Genomic DNA, 17,447 nt, shown 5'->3' on the forward strand with positions numbered 1-17,447 from the left:
GACTAATCTCTATCCTTATTGTGGATATAAAGAGAAAATAACATCAAAGCCAGTAAACATGTGATGAGATCTTTCTAGTTCGCCACAGAGTAGATTAATGTGCTAGATGTATGATCTATCACTGCTAAACATAATCACTACTAGAGTAGAACAAACACTTTAAACGTTTGGTGCACTTACAAGACTAACCGAATTTATTCATGGATCTCAGGTGAAAAACTAAATAAATTGGATAACATGTTTTAAAGGGATTTGACTTCAAAATCAAAGTCAAGTTCTTTACAAGAAGGGTTGAATGATGCAGGAACATTGTGCAGCTTATGTGGCAGCCATAATTTAGTTTGTGTCCTTTATTTTATTTTATTTTATTCTCATTAACTTGTGGTCAAAGGGGTTGAGCCTACGCTCTATTTGTTTTGACATTAAAGTTTTTTAGAAAATGAGTCATTTTTCAAAAAGTTTTTTTTTTTATTATAAAATTATCTCATTTTCTTAAGTTTGGTAGTAACCTTACATGTGTTGGAAAACGATCTCCTAACTTTCCTTATTTAGTCTGCCATGAGATAGAGTTGTTTTCCAAAAAATAAATAGTGCAAAACAATCTCTAAAAACTAAGTTATAATTTTTATGTTGGCCCAAGATAATTTTCCTTTGGAATCATTTTTTATGAAGCTAACAAATATTGCAAAACGCAGAAAACTATCTTCACATAAGGTTTTCCATCTAAACAAATGGAATGTTAGTGCAGTGATAAGCGTCTTTCACCAAAAGTGACAGGTTGTAGGTACAAGTATAGGTATCAACCTCTCCAATAAATTGTGGTAAGGTTGATTATCATAACCTCTCCCAAACCTCACAAAAGTGGGAGATTTGGATCCAGGGTTAGACCTTTTTTTTTTTTAATATCTGGTCAAAGTTATTTAAGAAGTATTGATGGTAATTGTGTATAGCCTAGTTTATGAGCATTTTAGGAGTTGCATATTGATTATCTAGTAAATTATTTAAGTAGTTGAGTGACAATGATGAGTAGTAGTGTTAAGTGGTATTTACCCCAAGTAAATGGCATCCGCAAACTATCCTCCTTCCCTTGGTAGAATGTTTTGGATTTGACCATTGTCAAGGGTCTAGGTTTACATGAACATCAACTTTTTTTTTGGGTTATTTTTGGTTGTTGGGGGGGGGGGATGTAGAAAAGAAAATAAGGAGGAGCTTGAAATTTAGATTGGAGATGTAGAAGATAGAACCTGAAAAGACATTGGGGCCTTTGACAATGTCTGTATAGTTTTAATTAGGATAGAAAAGGTATAGATTTAAATTGTTTAGAACCCAAATTTGAAAGAAGAAGAAGAACAACAACAACAAAGAAGAGGATGTAAAGTTGAAACTGAATATGTTCAATTTGATGAAGATATATACATTATTGGGTTGTAACTAGTAAACTGGCAAAATGTACTTGGCTTAGTGGGTTGTTAAAGTATATGAGTTTTATTTTATGTACTTATCCTCGTTGGTTAAAAACAGATTCTGAACGTATTTTTCACTAGCTAACTCTTTTGGTGTTGTTGTAACATCTTTGGATCTTCTTATTTTTTATTGCAAGACACTCTTGGATAGATAATGGATTGTACATCCACATCATGTCTACTGAGAGGCTAATGAAGTTGTAGAGAGGCTTGCAAAGAGGGGATGGGTGCTTGAAGAATATTATTAATGTACACATTTTGTAAATTGTCAATACATATGGGACTTGTTGCAACTAGGTACTCTAAGGGATTGCAATTTGGGCCTTTTTGTTAATAGCCATTGGTCTGTGATGGCTTATGGACATACAATGTTGTACTAACATTCATGTTTATTAAATAATACCCAATTTTTCCTCCCCACACACACAGAGATATATATATATATATATATATATGCTTCTGATAAGAGTAGTGTTATAGTTGCTACAAGTTTACTATATTGATTTTATTAATTTATGTGTCACCCACTGTTTTAAAAATCAGATTGAATCGGCCGATTCAACCAGAAACTGAGCATTAGTTCGTTTTGGTAAAATGCCCCAAAATCAAATAAACTTGGCTGAACCGAGAATCGAGGCACAACCGGTTCTTTGACTGTACCGATTTTTTAAAATCATCATGTTAATGTGTCACTGATCATAGGAATAGAAAGTCAATACAAATATTTTCAAAGGATTTTTTTTTTTTTCCTTTTTCTCTCGGTTTTGTGACTAGAAAGACTCCTTTTATTTATGCGCAAATATAGGTACATCACTTAGGTACTTTTTTCTTTTCTTTCGTAAAATTCAAACACATAGCTAATTAACTAAAAATATAATTTTATCTCGGTAAAAAGAAAAAAGAAAAAAAAAGGCACGTGACCGAAATTTATTGTGCTCCAGGCTTCTAGCCCCTTCCAGGTTCTTCTATTTAGTAGCCCTATATATAGTACTAGCCTCTGAGCATGCGCTCACGCCCGTGCTCAGAGGTTTTTCTATTTTTTGTTTAAATTTTAATAATTTACATTTATTATAATTTGGAATTGCTACATTTTCGAATCATATAAAATAAACATCGGGTGTGATGAAAATCTAATGAGTATTATGCGTTTATTGTTGAAGTGCAACTGACAAAAAATCTATTTCAATTAGAAATAACAATAGAGAGAAATGTTGAGGTAGGAATGGGAATGCAAAAGTAGAAATTTATTAGAAATAGAATGACATTTCAACGTAGTAGTAGAAATTTATTATTTCTGTCAATTTACTATTTTAAACTTACTTTTAAGTTTTAGGTAGGAGTATTTTTTAAAGTTAAAAAAAAACAATAACTAACTTTCTTTTATCAATTTACTATTTTAACTCATATTTAAGTGATTAATTAATTAATTTAGAGATATTTTTGACAGAAAAAATGCAATAATTAATTTTCTAAATCCTATTAAAATATGTAGAAAACTATATATTGAGGGCTCTTCTTACCGTTTCCTCAAAGGCTCTCCATTCCATTGCAAACAGAAGCAGCGCTAGGCTCTCGGAACACTCTTTCAGGTATGTTTCTTTCTGTTTCTCTATTCTCTGGCTGGCTTATTCATTCATTCTCTGCCTATGATTTTCGTCTTGTCTGTATGTTTCTTGTTCTGTAATTAGGCAATTAGGGTTTCTACACCAAATCTAATCCAAATACCTACAAATTAAAAGGAAAAATTTATATCATATTAACGTAACGCTCAAATGTATATAATTAAAAAATATTTAAAAATTACCTATAGGTCTCTCTTGTTTTTATGTTGTCTTTCATACATTTCGAAACGTATGCATTAAACTGTTACTCTGTTAGTGTTTGCTATGGATTGCAATTTACAGATTTAATTTAATAGGGATTTTGGATTGCTGCTTATTTATATATTTATTTAGGGTTTCCAAGATGGAATCATGGCAAATGTGAATTTTGAAACGTATCCATCGAACTGTTTGTTACTCTGTTAGTATATATAGTGTTTGTTTTGGATTGCTGCTGCTTAGTTTTACAAATTTATTAGGGTTTCAAAGACTGAAGGATGGCAGATGTGAAGGAGGATGAGGACTATGAGGTAGTATTCTTTAGGCGCACTGAAAAAGAAGAAGAAGAAGAAGAAAAACAAGAATCCTTCGAGAGTTACCAATACCGCCTCCAGAGTAAAAGACACAGGAACATGATGGAATCACTTTCTTTCAAAAACCTTTCCAGGGAAGAAGACGAAGAGGACGAAACAAACCCAAGCCCAAGCAAGAGTGCCAAGACCCTAGCACCAACCTCTCCCCTGAACAACCTCCCATCCTTTGAAAACATGGAATGCTCACCAGTGGTTGTACCCTGTTTTCGTAGAATTGAAATCATAGGTACCAAAGAGGAACCCACAGGTACCAGAGAGATATCTGACTTATGGTTCCCAGCGAGTGCGGTACGTACGTGTTGTGTGATTTTCTTTTTTTAGTAGAAAAGAAATGACAAGGATTTTAATTAAACTTGCTTGTTCTACAGGTTGATGAGAAAGACCTAAATCGATTTTCTAGCTATGCACAGACGGTGATAAAGCGCTACAACAAAGTGAAGGTCTTCTTCTTCTTCTTCTTCTTCATATTTATTAATGTATATTGTAATAATCATAAATTTTGAACAATTGGTGCAGAAAACAGATTTTGAGTTTGTGAGATTGGTGAAGATGAGGTGGACATTGGGCCATTTTTATCTTCGCTTCAAGGCCAAGCCCAGCGGTGCAGGACCAGGTGCCACCTTGAAAACCTTTGAAGGAGATGTGCGCTGTAATTGGTGCCTTGTAAATGAAGAAGATGGGAGGCCCTTGAGTTGTCGTCTAATAGGCCGCAAATATGACGATTATTTGTATGTAAGACCGCCACCTTGGTACCACTAAACAATACATGCATGATACGTACCTCCCCAACTCCAAGCAAATGTATGTGAACATGGTCGCAGGGGCCTTGTCCTTATTATGCTCTGCTTTATGGGTTTCTTGTTGGTTTTGGGAACAAATTGCTGCTTTCTTAATTTGTTGGTTTGAATGACCTGCGACTAATATTTGCTATCTTATAAAAAAATAAATTAGTATCCTTATTTTACACATATCAGATTTTTAGGAAAAAAAAAAATTCAATATATGTTTTTTTTTTTTTTAATATATGTGTGGTCTTAGCTGTGTTGTTTCTCACCATTGCCTCTATCTCTATGCCAATTTGGTTGAGGTGGGGTTTATGGGTTTCTCATCTCATCTCCCATGACATAAGGTGAAATAGATCTCTCTTTAAACGAATAGCTTCTTACACCACGATGGCAAGTTGCTGGTCTCTTGTTGCCTGATTTATTGGTTCTTATAAAGAGGTGTACCATACTCTACCAACTTTTGCTTATTCTGGCTTCTTTGAATTTGTAGTTGTCTTGCAATATTCACCTCTTATTGGCTGCATATGTGAAGCTGTAATTCAGTCAACAGTACGAGTCCATGCATCAACATTGTAATTATTCAGCTGTCTGGTTCCTTATCAGCTCTAGGTGTGTGGTGGCTAGGGATCATCTTAGTGATGTCGTTAAGAGTGTGGGGTTCTCCTCATGAGCTCTGCTGCTTCTCTCTCCAAGCCAAATCATCTGCACTCCTCTGGGCAGTTAGATTAGCTGCTCAAGAGAATTGGCATCAAGTTGTGTTTGAAGGTGTCACTAAAGCCTCTGTTTTTGACTCCCTTGGCTCCTTGGATTTCTTCCGTGATTGGTCTATTAATTAGCACCTCCATTAGTAACATTCGTTGTTTAGCTGTTTCTTTTGCTGCCTTTAAGTTTAGTTGGGTCCAGAGAAACTGCAATTCTGCAGCCCATGTAGCTGCTAGACTTGCTTTTGAGCTCTTGTGATTCTGCTTCAATAAAGGCAACCTCCCAAGTTCCACCTCATATTGAGTCTGCTTGTAAGGTGGATTACCTAGCTTATTATTCCTTTTATGTTTTAATGTTATTGAAGTTTAGCAGGAAAAATAAAAAACAGTACAAGTCTATGCCTTGTAGACATATTTTTGACTAACTTTTGAGGTTCTATGGTAACATAAAGACACACTTTTGACTATTTGTTGACTTTTTATTTTATATACTAACCTGTGCATATATTAAGAGCTATAAACTGAGCTTATAGTTTTGACATTATAGTATTAAACATTAACTGCAATAAAATAGATTGGAAGTAATTTTTGGTTGTAAGAGGTAGAGATCGTCCTCTCACACAATAATGAGATAAGTGATACTTGAAGGCGGTTGACTAAACTTTTATGGATATCTTCATTGGATATACAATACTTTTCAATGTTGGTTTTGCCTTGTCCTTAAATCTCTTGAAGCGAAAGTTCATCTTTTTATTTTATCATATTTTTAATTGAAGAACGAGTAGAGTAATATGTTTTTCATCTTTATTTGTTGCATCAGCTCAAAGATTAACTCTAGTGTCCCATATTGGTGTACATGGGGAGGAAAAGTTTAAAAATTCTCCTTTCAAAACTAAAATAGACCTTTTTTTTTTTTTTTTTTTTTTTTTTGAGGGGGAATATAGACCTAAATACCTAATAAATGTTATATCATTCGTCATGATTTTTTTTTTTTTTTAAATTCTTTAAGCTATTGGACCTCCAACTTCTATTATTCTTTATAGTATTTGTTATTTAGTTAAAGTACATTGTTAGTTCTTAAAATTTATGAAATGTGTAATTTTGGTTCATAAAGTTTCAAATAAGGCTTATCAGTCCTAGAGTTTTAAAAATTAGTCATTGATTTTTTAGTTAATTGTCGTGCCAATGTGGTTAAGAGATTAAGGATCAATGGTTTTTTGGGGAAATGATAACGCATTTTTATAGATAAAAAAGGTCCATAACCCAATAGAGGAAAACTTTTTCCAGTTAGTTTTTCATGAAAAGGGATAAACCAAGTGCAGTAAGGAGCAAACAAAGTCAGATTGACGAAGTTAAAGTCTGTTTGAGATCGCTTATTTTACTGAAACTGAAAACTTTTTGCTAAAAGTATTGTAGATAAAGGTAAAAGTTAGCTGAAATAGTATAGTGAAATCCATGAACAGTAGTACCAAAAAGTGTAATGGGGCTCATGAATAATATCAAAAATAAGCTGAATAGTAAAATAAGCTGGTTTTTTAAGTTGCAGTCAAACACAATAGAGTCAAACGATCATTAAATGGGTTGCAAAATATATAACCCTTATCTGATTTTTTCAGGGTCACATCAACTTGGTATGACTTGTAAAAACTAAAAAAATACTGGTAAAAACTAAAAAATAAAAATAAAGCTTGACAATATAGTCTTTGCTTACAACTAAAATAACATATGTTAGTATTTTATAGGAAAAGGGTTAGAACTGGAAAAGAAACAGAAGAATGGGCTTTACCTAGAATCAAGTCCAATCCAACATAGAGTGCTCTCACCTGGCCTTCAACTTAACAGGAAATATTCCCAGCATCTTCAAGCATCCGAACCTAAGATTGTTGGTATCCTAAAGACAAATGACTAAATAAGAACTCACCCAGATCATATGCAAAGATTCTAACAGAGCCGCTATCACGTCGCCTTTTTAACCTCCAATACGATTCGACTTTGAGACTTTGTTAAGTAATGTTGATCAAAGTTTTCAAACTTAACAGGATGCAATTGTCCCAGTTAGAATGACTGAATGAGCACACAAATAAATCTGAGTTAAATATTTTCTCCTTAATTCTTTTAGTTTTTATCTTATGATGAGTGGAATTCTTTATCTCTCTATTTTCCCTCTGTCTGCCTTCTAATTCAATTATGAATTTTGTATCAATTATACACCTTTTATATATATAAACACATACACACAAAGGAAAGGAAATGAGATTTTAACATCCCAATTATAAACTTCACTCAAAAGTCATTTTAAGGAAGGGTTTGACAAATAATATTACATACAACACACATTTTTCAATAACTCGAGACAATTACCATTTTATCAAATATAATACATATAATCAAACTTTTATTTTTAAACTAAGGTGTAGTAGCTAAAAAAGGGAAAACACACACACCAAATAAGGGGGGGGGGGGGGGGGAGCGAAGGCAAGTAGTTAATAATATTTTGCAAACACAGTTTTTTAAAGGTATCCACCTTATTGCAAAGGAGAGAGGATGGAAAATGAAATACAAAATTAGTTCTTATGAAATCCAATCCTAAAACATTATTATACTTGTCGTTATCCTCTTTTGACTTCATTTGGATCTAAGGAAATTTTTTTTTGTTTTTTTTGGGGGTGATATAAGAAAGTAATGTCTCTTAGCCTTTAGTTGGACTATTTCACTCTCTATCCATAAAACACTCTTGAAACCATGTGGTTCGATAATATAATAATTTAACCTAGGACCTTCGGACCATATCAATGAACCCACCGCACAGATACCCTTGTAGGAGTATTTAAGGAAGGAGTTGATAAGGGATAGTTAGAAATTAAACCCGTGATAAGTTACGAATTTCCAAATATATATATATATATATATATATATTAAGGATTCTGGCAAAAGGAATTAAACAAAGGAAAATGTTTTTTTTTTTTTTTAATATCACCTTGAATTTGATGTTAGTGTTAATTTGGGTTTTCCATTTTTTGATTTGACAATTAATTCTCTAGGCATTAGTTAGTGACAAATCAAACCTTCCATAGGTATGTTTAATTATTTATTGGTTTCATTATAGTCCTATACTCCTATGATTTTTTTTTTTTTAAGAAGGTATACTCATATGAGTTTAATCATGTGATGTATATATAATTTTTATGATCGGATAGATTGAAATAACGAAAAAGAATACATGTGGTGGTCTATTTGGTTGATGACTTGTTGCACATAATATCTGTCAAAACTTTAATAATCTATATATAAAATAATAGGTGAAGCAGAGAGAAACTCAAATTGCAATTTCAAATTAGAACTCTAATTTTGTGCCATGTGTCTACATCTATGTAGCGATTAGTTCATAATTATCCTTCCAATTGTTCAATTAGAATTTGAAATTGAAGTTGAATTTTGCTCCATGTGGCTAAATGTATGTGGGCCCATTCTTATTAAAACCACTTCTATGTATCGGGTCAAGTGAATTACTGTACTAATTATGTTTTTTCTTGATTTTGTAGTCAAACGTGAAAATCAAAGAGGCTATTTTTATACCAATCAACCTACAGCTAAACCAATAAAAAAAAATAAAAAAATAAAAAACCCAATCCTCTCTCTCCCAGCAACATTTGCATTTGAAAACAAACGCAAAATTGCCATCGTTTTTTGCCATGGAAAATGCAGAATTCCAAAGCTTCCAACTTCTTCTAAAGGGAAGCAAGTGTTGCTATCTCCAAGTTTCGAACAATCTCCTCTTTCACAGGTACTTCTCTTTACTTTCGCTCTCTCTTGATCTCCTCTTTCATAGTAAGTGTTGTTGTTTGCAAATGGGAATTAGGGGGGGGGGGGGGGTTCTTTTAGTATCAAGATAATTTTAGAATTTAGAGATTTCAAAGATTGATTCAGGAAATTGTATTAATTGAGATTTTTTTTTTATTATTTATTTTTATGTTTAGGATTTCAAGTTTGGAAAAGATAAAATTTTCGCAATTTTGGTCTCTCACAAAGAGCCTTTGACTGTCTTAATTAAATTCAAGGTAATATTAAGCTTTGTTTTTCAAAAATATTTCTAGATATTGTTTGGAGCTGTGTGAGGTGGAGAAGATGGTCCCATGGCGGAGGGTTCTTGGAAGCAAGAAGACAATCCCTAGAGAGTCCTCGAATTCTAAAGTGGCATTGGTGGCATAGATGTTTACCAACATAATTTTGGTAACCGTCCCTATCAGCTTTTCCTTTTCCTCTTTTTCACTAGAAAATATTGCTTGTGCCTTTTATTTTTCTTTCAAAAGTACAACTTATCAACATAATATGCACCTAAAATACTGTAATTTCATTTTTAGTATTTTTGTAGCGTTTTGACATCAAATCATCTTCCCAATTAGATTTAGTTTTTTTTAATCTTTGAATTTGTCTGTTTTCTAGCTTCAATTTGCATTTGGATTTGTGTATTATATCTGGTGAGGAAAGAAATTTTATGTTTTTGGTGGTAATGAAGCAGTGGTGTTTTGGTTTTTGCAGTTACAGGAACCAATCCAAGGGGCCAAAAATTCTATCTTTGGCATAGATTTCCTTTTTTTTTCTTTTTTTCTTCCCCTCTGATTCCAATGTTATGCTGTTTCAATTGGTTTTAATTAAGGTGGTGGTGTTGTCATTGAGGTATTGAGAAATGAGAGCCAACTGAATTTGGTATGAGAACATAACAGTAACTTTTGAAATAGCTTTATTCTTGGTGTTGTGCTAGAATGCCATTAGTAGCAATCTAAGTGGCTATGCTCATATTTGGCTCTTTAGATACAAAGAAGTGTGGAAGATCAATTTGTTTTGGTTGCAAACTATGCAAGTGAGCACAACTTATGAAGTAGCAATCCAAGGGGCCTATCTGATTGGGCGTTTTTTTTTTTTTTTTTTTTTTTTTTTTTTTTTTTTTTTTTTTTTCATTTGATAAATGAATTGAAAGGTTATAGGTTTGGGGTTTTATTTAATCGCCAAAGCAGCCTAAGGCCGAATCTAATGTCATAGGACTACTCCAAGTCGATTAATTGACTGTAGAATAGTCTCAACATTGTGTGGGTTCCTTTTTTTCTTTTTATTATTTATTATATATTTTATTGTAATATTTTGAGTTACCACTTTTATTGTAATGCTTTGAGCTGTGGTAATGGCTCATATATATTTGAATTGGGTTTATGACTATATGGTTTTGAAGTTTAAGAGAATTGGAGATTTAGTTTAGCCTGCTTAGGTGTGCGTGGCTCATTCCTTTCATGAAAAGAGACTAATTTTTGTAAGACCTATTACTTTTAATGTTGTCTACGTTTCTCTTTCTTTCCTACTTTCACAACTACAAGTTTTTAGCTTGCAATTGTTATGGTTTATGATTGTTGAGTACTCCTACCATGAGTACACTGAACTCTATGATAAGTGAATCATTTGATTTATCTTTTTTTACTCCCATGTGTTGATAAGATATGTTTAATGTATTGCTATAGCATCTTCCAAGCAGTTTCCATACTTAAGAAGTTGTGACGTGGGAGATTCAAGAAATATAATGAAGCATCTAACTCAATACATCTATGAGCAATTACTCAACTAAATCAAGACAATTTTATTGCTATTGGATGCAATTTGCATGATCGCATTTATGATTCTTATTGGGTGGTATTTCTCATCTATTAGATCCAAATAAATGTAACTTTAAAGTTTAACTTTTGCTTCTTCTTTTTTTGTACTTGGTTCTTTTTATTTATAAGTTTTGTAACATCTATTTTAGTGAAGTAGGCCATAAAAAAGTATTTGTGATCTTTAGCTAATTCAAGGGTTCAACCCAATGTTATTTTGACTCATTGAGGTCCCTAGGCAATCGGCTGAAAATGTTTGGTTTCTTAATTTTTCGATTTTTTTTTTTCCTATTCTGGATTACAGAAATCACTAAGCCTTTCCCTGTTTTCTAATATCTGCGTTCATAGTTTTTTTTTTTTTTTTTTTTGGGTCTCTGATTCTCGGAATTGAAGTTGCCCTCGAATTATGAAGTTCTTCTTTGGAAAGTATTCGATGATTGTACTAAGGTATTGCTCTCTCAATCTTTGTGTGTGTGTTTGTCCTCTGTTTGGGTGTTGAGAAAGTGTGTGAAAATTAAAAGTTTTGAGTTTCTAGATATGGTTTTTGATTGGTTGTGATGGGGTTTTAGTTTATTAGGTTTTGAGAAAATGAGGGGTAGAAAATAAATTTTAATTTAGGAATCTTAGACTTTATTTTAATTAATTGAGAGGGGAATAAAATTATTTGGTTTTGTTGTAATAAAGTTTTGGTACCTCCTTGATATGGTTCTCTAGCTTATTTACTGTTTGGATTATTCATATTATATGATTTTCTGATATGGATTTGTTTCTAATGGATTTGTTGAAAAATTGGCTTTATGTAGAGAGTTTGGCTGCATAAAAGAACAGGTGGTGTTTGTTTGTCCATTACTTCAAAAGGGTTAGCAATCACCGGGATAGGTGATTGAAGATATTGGAATCATATCCCAATTGAAGAATCTAGGTGAGATTCGTTCAATTTTTTAATCCTCTTTTTTTAGTTTTTATGTATTGATTTTTCAATGGAAATGGGAGAAAAATTGTATTTTTCCTTTTTTTAAATCATCATTGTGAAATTATGTTTAGTTTATGAGAATGTTGTGGGCTAAAATTTTCCAATACTTTTTGTAATACCCAAAAGAGAAAAGGGGAGGAATGGGGTTAAAAGTGGTGATAAATTGGGTTTAATCTACAGAAACAATAAGAGATATTTCTTTTATTTTAACTTTTTATATGCTTCTTCATACCCTCACACAAATTATGATGCATACCTCAAAGGCTCTAACTAATATTGTCATATAAGTTTTAGTTTGGTGTGATTCATTGTGGTTCCTTGGAATAGCAGATATAGTGTTTGAAATTGTCATGAAAGTTTTAGATTTGTGTGTTTTAAGCTTTTATGTGGTTTGTAAATATTTATTTACTTAGGTTTGTTTCTGTATATCATTTTTTGTAGGCTCTTGCTTGGATTTTTTTTTTACTTAGGTTTGTTTCTGTGTATCACTTTTTGTAGGTTCTTGCTTGGAACAAATTAGTAAATACTTTAAAAATAGAATGACCTTAGCAGATTGTTATTGAGATTAGTAAAGGGCAGACTATTGAAAGCCAAAACCGTAGAGCACTCCACTGCAGAGTGTACTATGCAAGCCATAGTCCAGGTATAAATTTTATAAATTTGGTTTTTTTTTTTTTTGGGTATTTTATTGGGTTTGTTTATGTGAGGAATAATGGTTAATGGGTGTTCGATTAATTATATATTGAACTGAATTTACAATGATGGGCATGGATGGGCATGGATATCTAATGTTATCTACACTTTTTTGTGTCAATTGTATTGGATTCAGTTGCCAAGGTTAGATCTTTTTGGGTCCTGTTTATTGTGGTTGTTTTAGTGAGGAATAATAGTTAATTATGCATTGAACTTAATTCACAATGATCTATACTAATAGACATTAAGTACATTTCTGTTGTGAATTGATGTGGACTTGCCGACCAGTTATGCATGGCATCATAATTCAGCTTCCAAATCGGTTTGTAACAAAATTGTAATAGAACTTATAATACCTAGAGCAATTTTCATGTGAATTGGAATTACAGGAGAGGACACATTATATAAGTTTGTAATAATACTATTAATACTGAATAAAGATGAGTCGAAAGGAACTATTCTTTATAAAGGTTGCCTTTTAATATAGTTTCTTGATAGTTTATATATTATCTAAATTACAAACCTATTATCTTGCCATTATGTAATAATTGTGTTCATTTTTTGTGTTAGGTTTCATCAAACTCTTGACAAATTTGGTGCTATAACTATTTTTTACAGTGATATTTTGGATTCGCTTAATTTTCAGGTCGCTTATTAAAAATAGGCCCTCAAAGATTAAGAACAAATGTCCCATCATAATATTATTTACAACAAACCCTTGATGAATATCCTCCTCGACTTTGAAGATTAGTCTCAAATGTTTAGACAATGATGTTATACAAACTCATTTGGATATATTTGCACTATTTTCTAAATGATTTTCACTGTAATAAATTGTTATTATTTGTTTCACCTTATTTCTAAGTAAGTTATGATGTCAAAGTAAGTCAAGCTTTAATTGCTTTGAAGATATTTCATTTTTGCATGCAAAATAGAGAAGCATTCTAGAGAATTCCCTTCATTCAAACTCATTTGAACGCAATGGAAGTAATAAAAGGGGTGGTTGTTCATTTCATATGTTCCTCCAAATGGTCTATTGGAGAATGGAAGTACATACGTGATGTGAAAACTGAATTAAGGTACAAGCTATATCATATAAGGTTTGCTGGCCTGCTCAACTGAAATTGTGCTTAATTATCATCTCCTCTTCCCCTCCTTTCATCTGCTCTATCTTACCCCACTGCTCATTCTCATCAACAACTTCCATCTGCACATAAATATCATTTTCAAACCACAAAAATGGAACAAATAATATATATATATATATATATATATATATATATATACTGCTAAGTTTTGTTAATGAAATTTTCTAGTTAATAATATGAATTTAGACTTAACTAAGCCTTTTAAACATAAATAAATTCATGATTAATAATATATCCATTCTCATGCGGTAGCACGGGTTACATACTAGTTTTATATTAATAACAATAACAATATTGTCTATATCACGTAATCATCAAATTGTTCTTCTAAAAAAAACATTGAATTGTAACAGAAAACACTAATAAAGGATTGGTTTATCATAATGTGAAAGTGTTAATTGTTGGGGGGAAAAAAATGAAATCCACTTGCAAACAACCCATAATTATAGAAAGAAAGAAAACTTCCTTATTTATAGGTCGGAAGGATGCCCTCTCTACTTAGTACTATTTATTTATCTAAAAAAACAAAAATGGAAAGAAAGAAAACTTCAAAAGTGGGCTTTTTCCACGTGGTCCGGCCCATCCATTCTCTTTTGTCTGTGTCTGTTACTATACCAAAGATTCATTCAGAATAAGAGGTATCTCTTGTCTGATTGTTCTGACTTACAACACTATTAGCTTAGCTTAGCTTCTTCTCCATAGATTGGTAGACCAAAGTTACTGATCACCTCTGCAGAGACTGAGAATCTTATTGTAAAAAAACCTAAAAGTACTAGGGAGATCCATTCTACTGTACTGGCAGATCAGCCTCTCAAATTAAAAATATGCTTCAGCTTCAGCTACATCTTCCCCACCTTTCCACCAGTTTAACCTCAATCACATATCCAAGATTCAACCACCATGACAGCAACTTTCATCATCATAGGCTTAGGGCCTTAGGCTTAGCACACAACTTCTTCATACACCACCTAGTTACAGGTCTACTCTAACCCATAGAACACACAATCGCATTCTCAGCCACATTACAAGCTGCACAGCTTAAAATGCTAATACTGTTGCAGAAGATTTTGATGTTAACTTCCAGCATCAGAAATCTCAACAGGTTGAACAACAACAAGAAGGTGCTCACGAAAAGAATTTCTGGGGTGCTGCTAGTTTGATTATTGGCACAGCAGTTGGGCCAGGAATGCTGAGTTTGCCTGCTGACCATTAAATCAGGTTCATTTCCCTCCACCGTTGTCATTCTCCTCTCATGGCTCTATGTGGTCTCCTCAATCATTCTTGTTGCCGAACTCAGCTTTGCAGCCATGGAAGAAGATGGGGTTGAAGAGGTGAGCTTTACTAGTCTTGCAACAAAGACTTTAGGAAGCTGTTTCGGTACTTCTGTTGCAATTGTCTATGCCTCCTTGAGTTTTTCATAGTTAGTAGCTTGTGTTTCGGGTATTGGTTCACTTGTCTCTCAGTGGTTTCCATGTATGAATTTTGTGATGGCTCATGCCTTGTTTCCTCTAGCTGTTGGAACTATAATTCTTTTCTTTCCCTTTAAGGCCATCGATGCTGCAAATCGTTTTTTATGTGTCATCATGCTTTTTTCCATTACTGCACTTGTGGCTGTAGGTTTATCTGTAGCTAGAAAGGACTTATCACGTTCCTTTGGTTATGCTTCGTGGGGGTTCTCGTCAATTTTGCCTGCTATACCTGTTACTGTACTCACATTGGGGTTTCATGTTGCCACTCCTTTCATATGTAAGATTGCTGGGAACACTGTAAAGGAGGTTCGCAACACTATACTAGTTGGTGGGGCTGTTCCATTAGTCATGGTTTTGTCCTGGAATTTGATTGTTTTGGGACTTGCTGGGACCAACAGAGCAGACCCAATAACCCTTTTGCTTTCTGTTAACCCCTCTGCTTTACCTGCAGTTCAAGGCTTTGCCTTCACTGCCTTGGCGACTAGTTTGATTGGATATGCTGTAAGCTTCCCAAAACAGCTTATTGATACCTTGGAGTTGATTTTTGGGAAAGTCAATTCAGGAAAACTGATTAGCTCTAACTCACAGATGGGTTCTAATGCGGATGGAATTGGGAGAGTTGGTATTGTTGTTTATTCAGGAAGGCCTAACCTTGGAAATGTAGGGAATGTTTCTTATATAGGTTCAGGTTTTATTGCTGCATCAGAAGCTAAATTGAAACCAAGAATGATTGGATTTGATTCATTCAAGATCTTCGAGATGATAATTGTACTTGGTGCTCCAGTTCTTATAGCATCTTTCTTCCGTTCCACATTTACAAGAGCTCTTGATTTTGCAGGGGTTTATGCTAACTGTTTTCTGTTTGGCATACTCCCTCCTGTAATGGCTTACATACAGCAATCTAGGAAAAAACTCAGGTGTGACCAAAGATTTAATCTTAAGCTATTTGTTACACAAAATCAAGATAAAGCAAATAAATAGAGTAAATTACACATGAACCACTGTGATGATTCTTGGCTGACATAGAAAGCCTTAGTATGCCTGTCATTTTGTTTTACATGTTTATTGGTTAAGTTTCATCTAGATCCCGTCACAGGACACAGAGCCAAAGAGGATATTGTAAACACTAGTTCCCAGGTCGAAACAAATTTTCTCCCCGTTCATCCTTTTTTTTTTACTCTTCTAAATTCTACTGTTTCTAGCTTAATATCATTTTGATTTGTCATGCTTGAAATAACAAAATTTACTTACTTTCCAAATTCCTCCAATATGACACAAGGCTTGGGAGTTTGGATTCTAGAAAAACTGTTTTCAGATTTGGCTTAAAAGAGCTAAATGTTTGGCATTTGTCTGGTAATGTTGCAGATTGTATCGACTATTTTGGTCAATGAAATCTTGATCTACTTTTTCTTAACTCAACTAATTATTTGAGAGCCTAAAAGACATTGAGTTTTTCTAATGTTGTAATTCATGATCTTAAGAACCGTGTGCTGGAATGTCAAAAGTGTTTTTCTCTGCATAATAGAATAAATTAACTAATTTAAATGAGAAATCAGTAGCAAGATCTCCCACATTCCATGTTCCATTACCTACTTAGATGCCATTTAGAGAATAGTTAAATAACTCTTCAAAACAATTTCTAGTATGCAGATCTAATTGAATACAAATAATTTTTATTCATTTGTCTATTCTAAATTAACTTTCAATAGTGTCTAATTTACATGCTCGGATTTTGCAGGTCATCTACCTTGCTAGGGGGAGATGGTACACTTATTTTACTTTTCAGCATTGCTGTCATTTTGGGATTTGGCATTACAAGACCCCCTGCTAGATTAACAGCAGTATAATGCCTTCACAACAGACCAAAGGCAAGAGGAAGAAGATATTCTTCTATCTATATTGTTAAAATTTGTATTCAACAAGATTTAAGAGACTCATTGTACCCTTCACGCCTTTTCCAGGCACCATTGCTTCACAGGTACTTACCCAAAAAGTTCATGTTTCTCAGGGAATAGTTCTATTTCAATTCATAGTGTGAGGAATTCAATTTAAAGTCCTCCAAATTAACTGTTCCAAATAGCAAGCAAGTAGAATATGCTGAACTTGCAATAGGATAAAAACATTGTGCAACTTGAACTTAACCTAGTGAGTGCCTAAGTCATTGAAACGTTATACTGCTTCATTTTCGGTTCACAATTTTATTATATAGAATTTGGAACTGATTGTGTAAACTCTTATATGTTGGACTTAAGAGTGTGTCATTGAAACAATATACTGTAAGATTTTTTTATGATGATTTTTTTAAGTCTAGTTGTGTGTGATTTTAAAAGTAAATTTTCGCCTGAAGGGAAAAGGGTAAGGGGAATAAAGATTTCATATGTG

At 33.2% G+C, this 17,447-nt stretch overlaps 1 protein-coding gene and 1 pseudogene across 4 annotated transcripts; both read left to right on the plus strand.

Moving 5' to 3' along the window:
* The first annotated feature begins 2,991 nt into the window (after positions 1-2,991).
* LOC115951321 lies at positions 2,992-5,565 on the plus strand. 3 transcript variants are annotated; one of them, XM_031068517.1, is made up of 5 exons: positions 2,992-3,052; positions 3,544-3,945; positions 4,026-4,097; positions 4,174-4,458; positions 4,933-5,565. In XM_031068517.1, exons 2-4 carry the CDS (start codon positions 3,562-3,564, stop codon positions 4,414-4,416), a joined length of 699 nt encoding a protein of 232 aa, XP_030924377.1. In that variant the 5' UTR covers positions 2,992-3,052; positions 3,544-3,561; the 3' UTR covers positions 4,417-4,458; positions 4,933-5,565. The 3 variants fall into 3 exon arrangements, with proteins under 3 accessions (XP_030924377.1, XP_030924378.1, XP_030924376.1); XM_031068518.1 differs by having other exon boundaries at positions 5,046-5,564; XM_031068516.1 differs by lacking the exon at positions 4,933-5,565 and having other exon boundaries at positions 4,174-4,578.
* Positions 5,566-14,638: 9,073 nt separating this feature from the next.
* Positions 14,639-17,232, plus strand: LOC115952590 (annotated as a pseudogene). Its single transcript, XR_004083471.1, has 2 exons — positions 14,639-15,982; positions 16,804-17,232. The product of XR_004083471.1 is annotated as a tyrosine-specific transport protein-like (transcript).
* Positions 17,233-17,447: the final 215 nt, after the last annotated feature.

This window comes from Quercus lobata, chromosome 7 (genome assembly GCF_001633185.2).
Source record: "Quercus lobata isolate SW786 chromosome 7, ValleyOak3.0 Primary Assembly, whole genome shotgun sequence".
Taxonomy (NCBI): domain Eukaryota; kingdom Viridiplantae; phylum Streptophyta; class Magnoliopsida; order Fagales; family Fagaceae; genus Quercus; species Quercus lobata.

Excerpts from the sequence above, each read along its gene's own strand:
- LOC115951321 (XM_031068517.1), top strand. The coding sequence starts at position 3,562 with ATGGCAGATGTGAAGGAGGATGAGGACTATGAGGTAGTATTCTTTAGG. Across the intron at positions 3,946-4,025 it reads TATGGTTCCCAGCGAGTGCG|GTTGATGAGAAAGACCTAAA; the intron begins GTACGTACGTGT and ends CTTGTTCTACAG. Across the intron at positions 4,098-4,173 it reads AGCGCTACAACAAAGTGAAG|AAAACAGATTTTGAGTTTGT; the intron begins GTCTTCTTCTTC and ends CAATTGGTGCAG.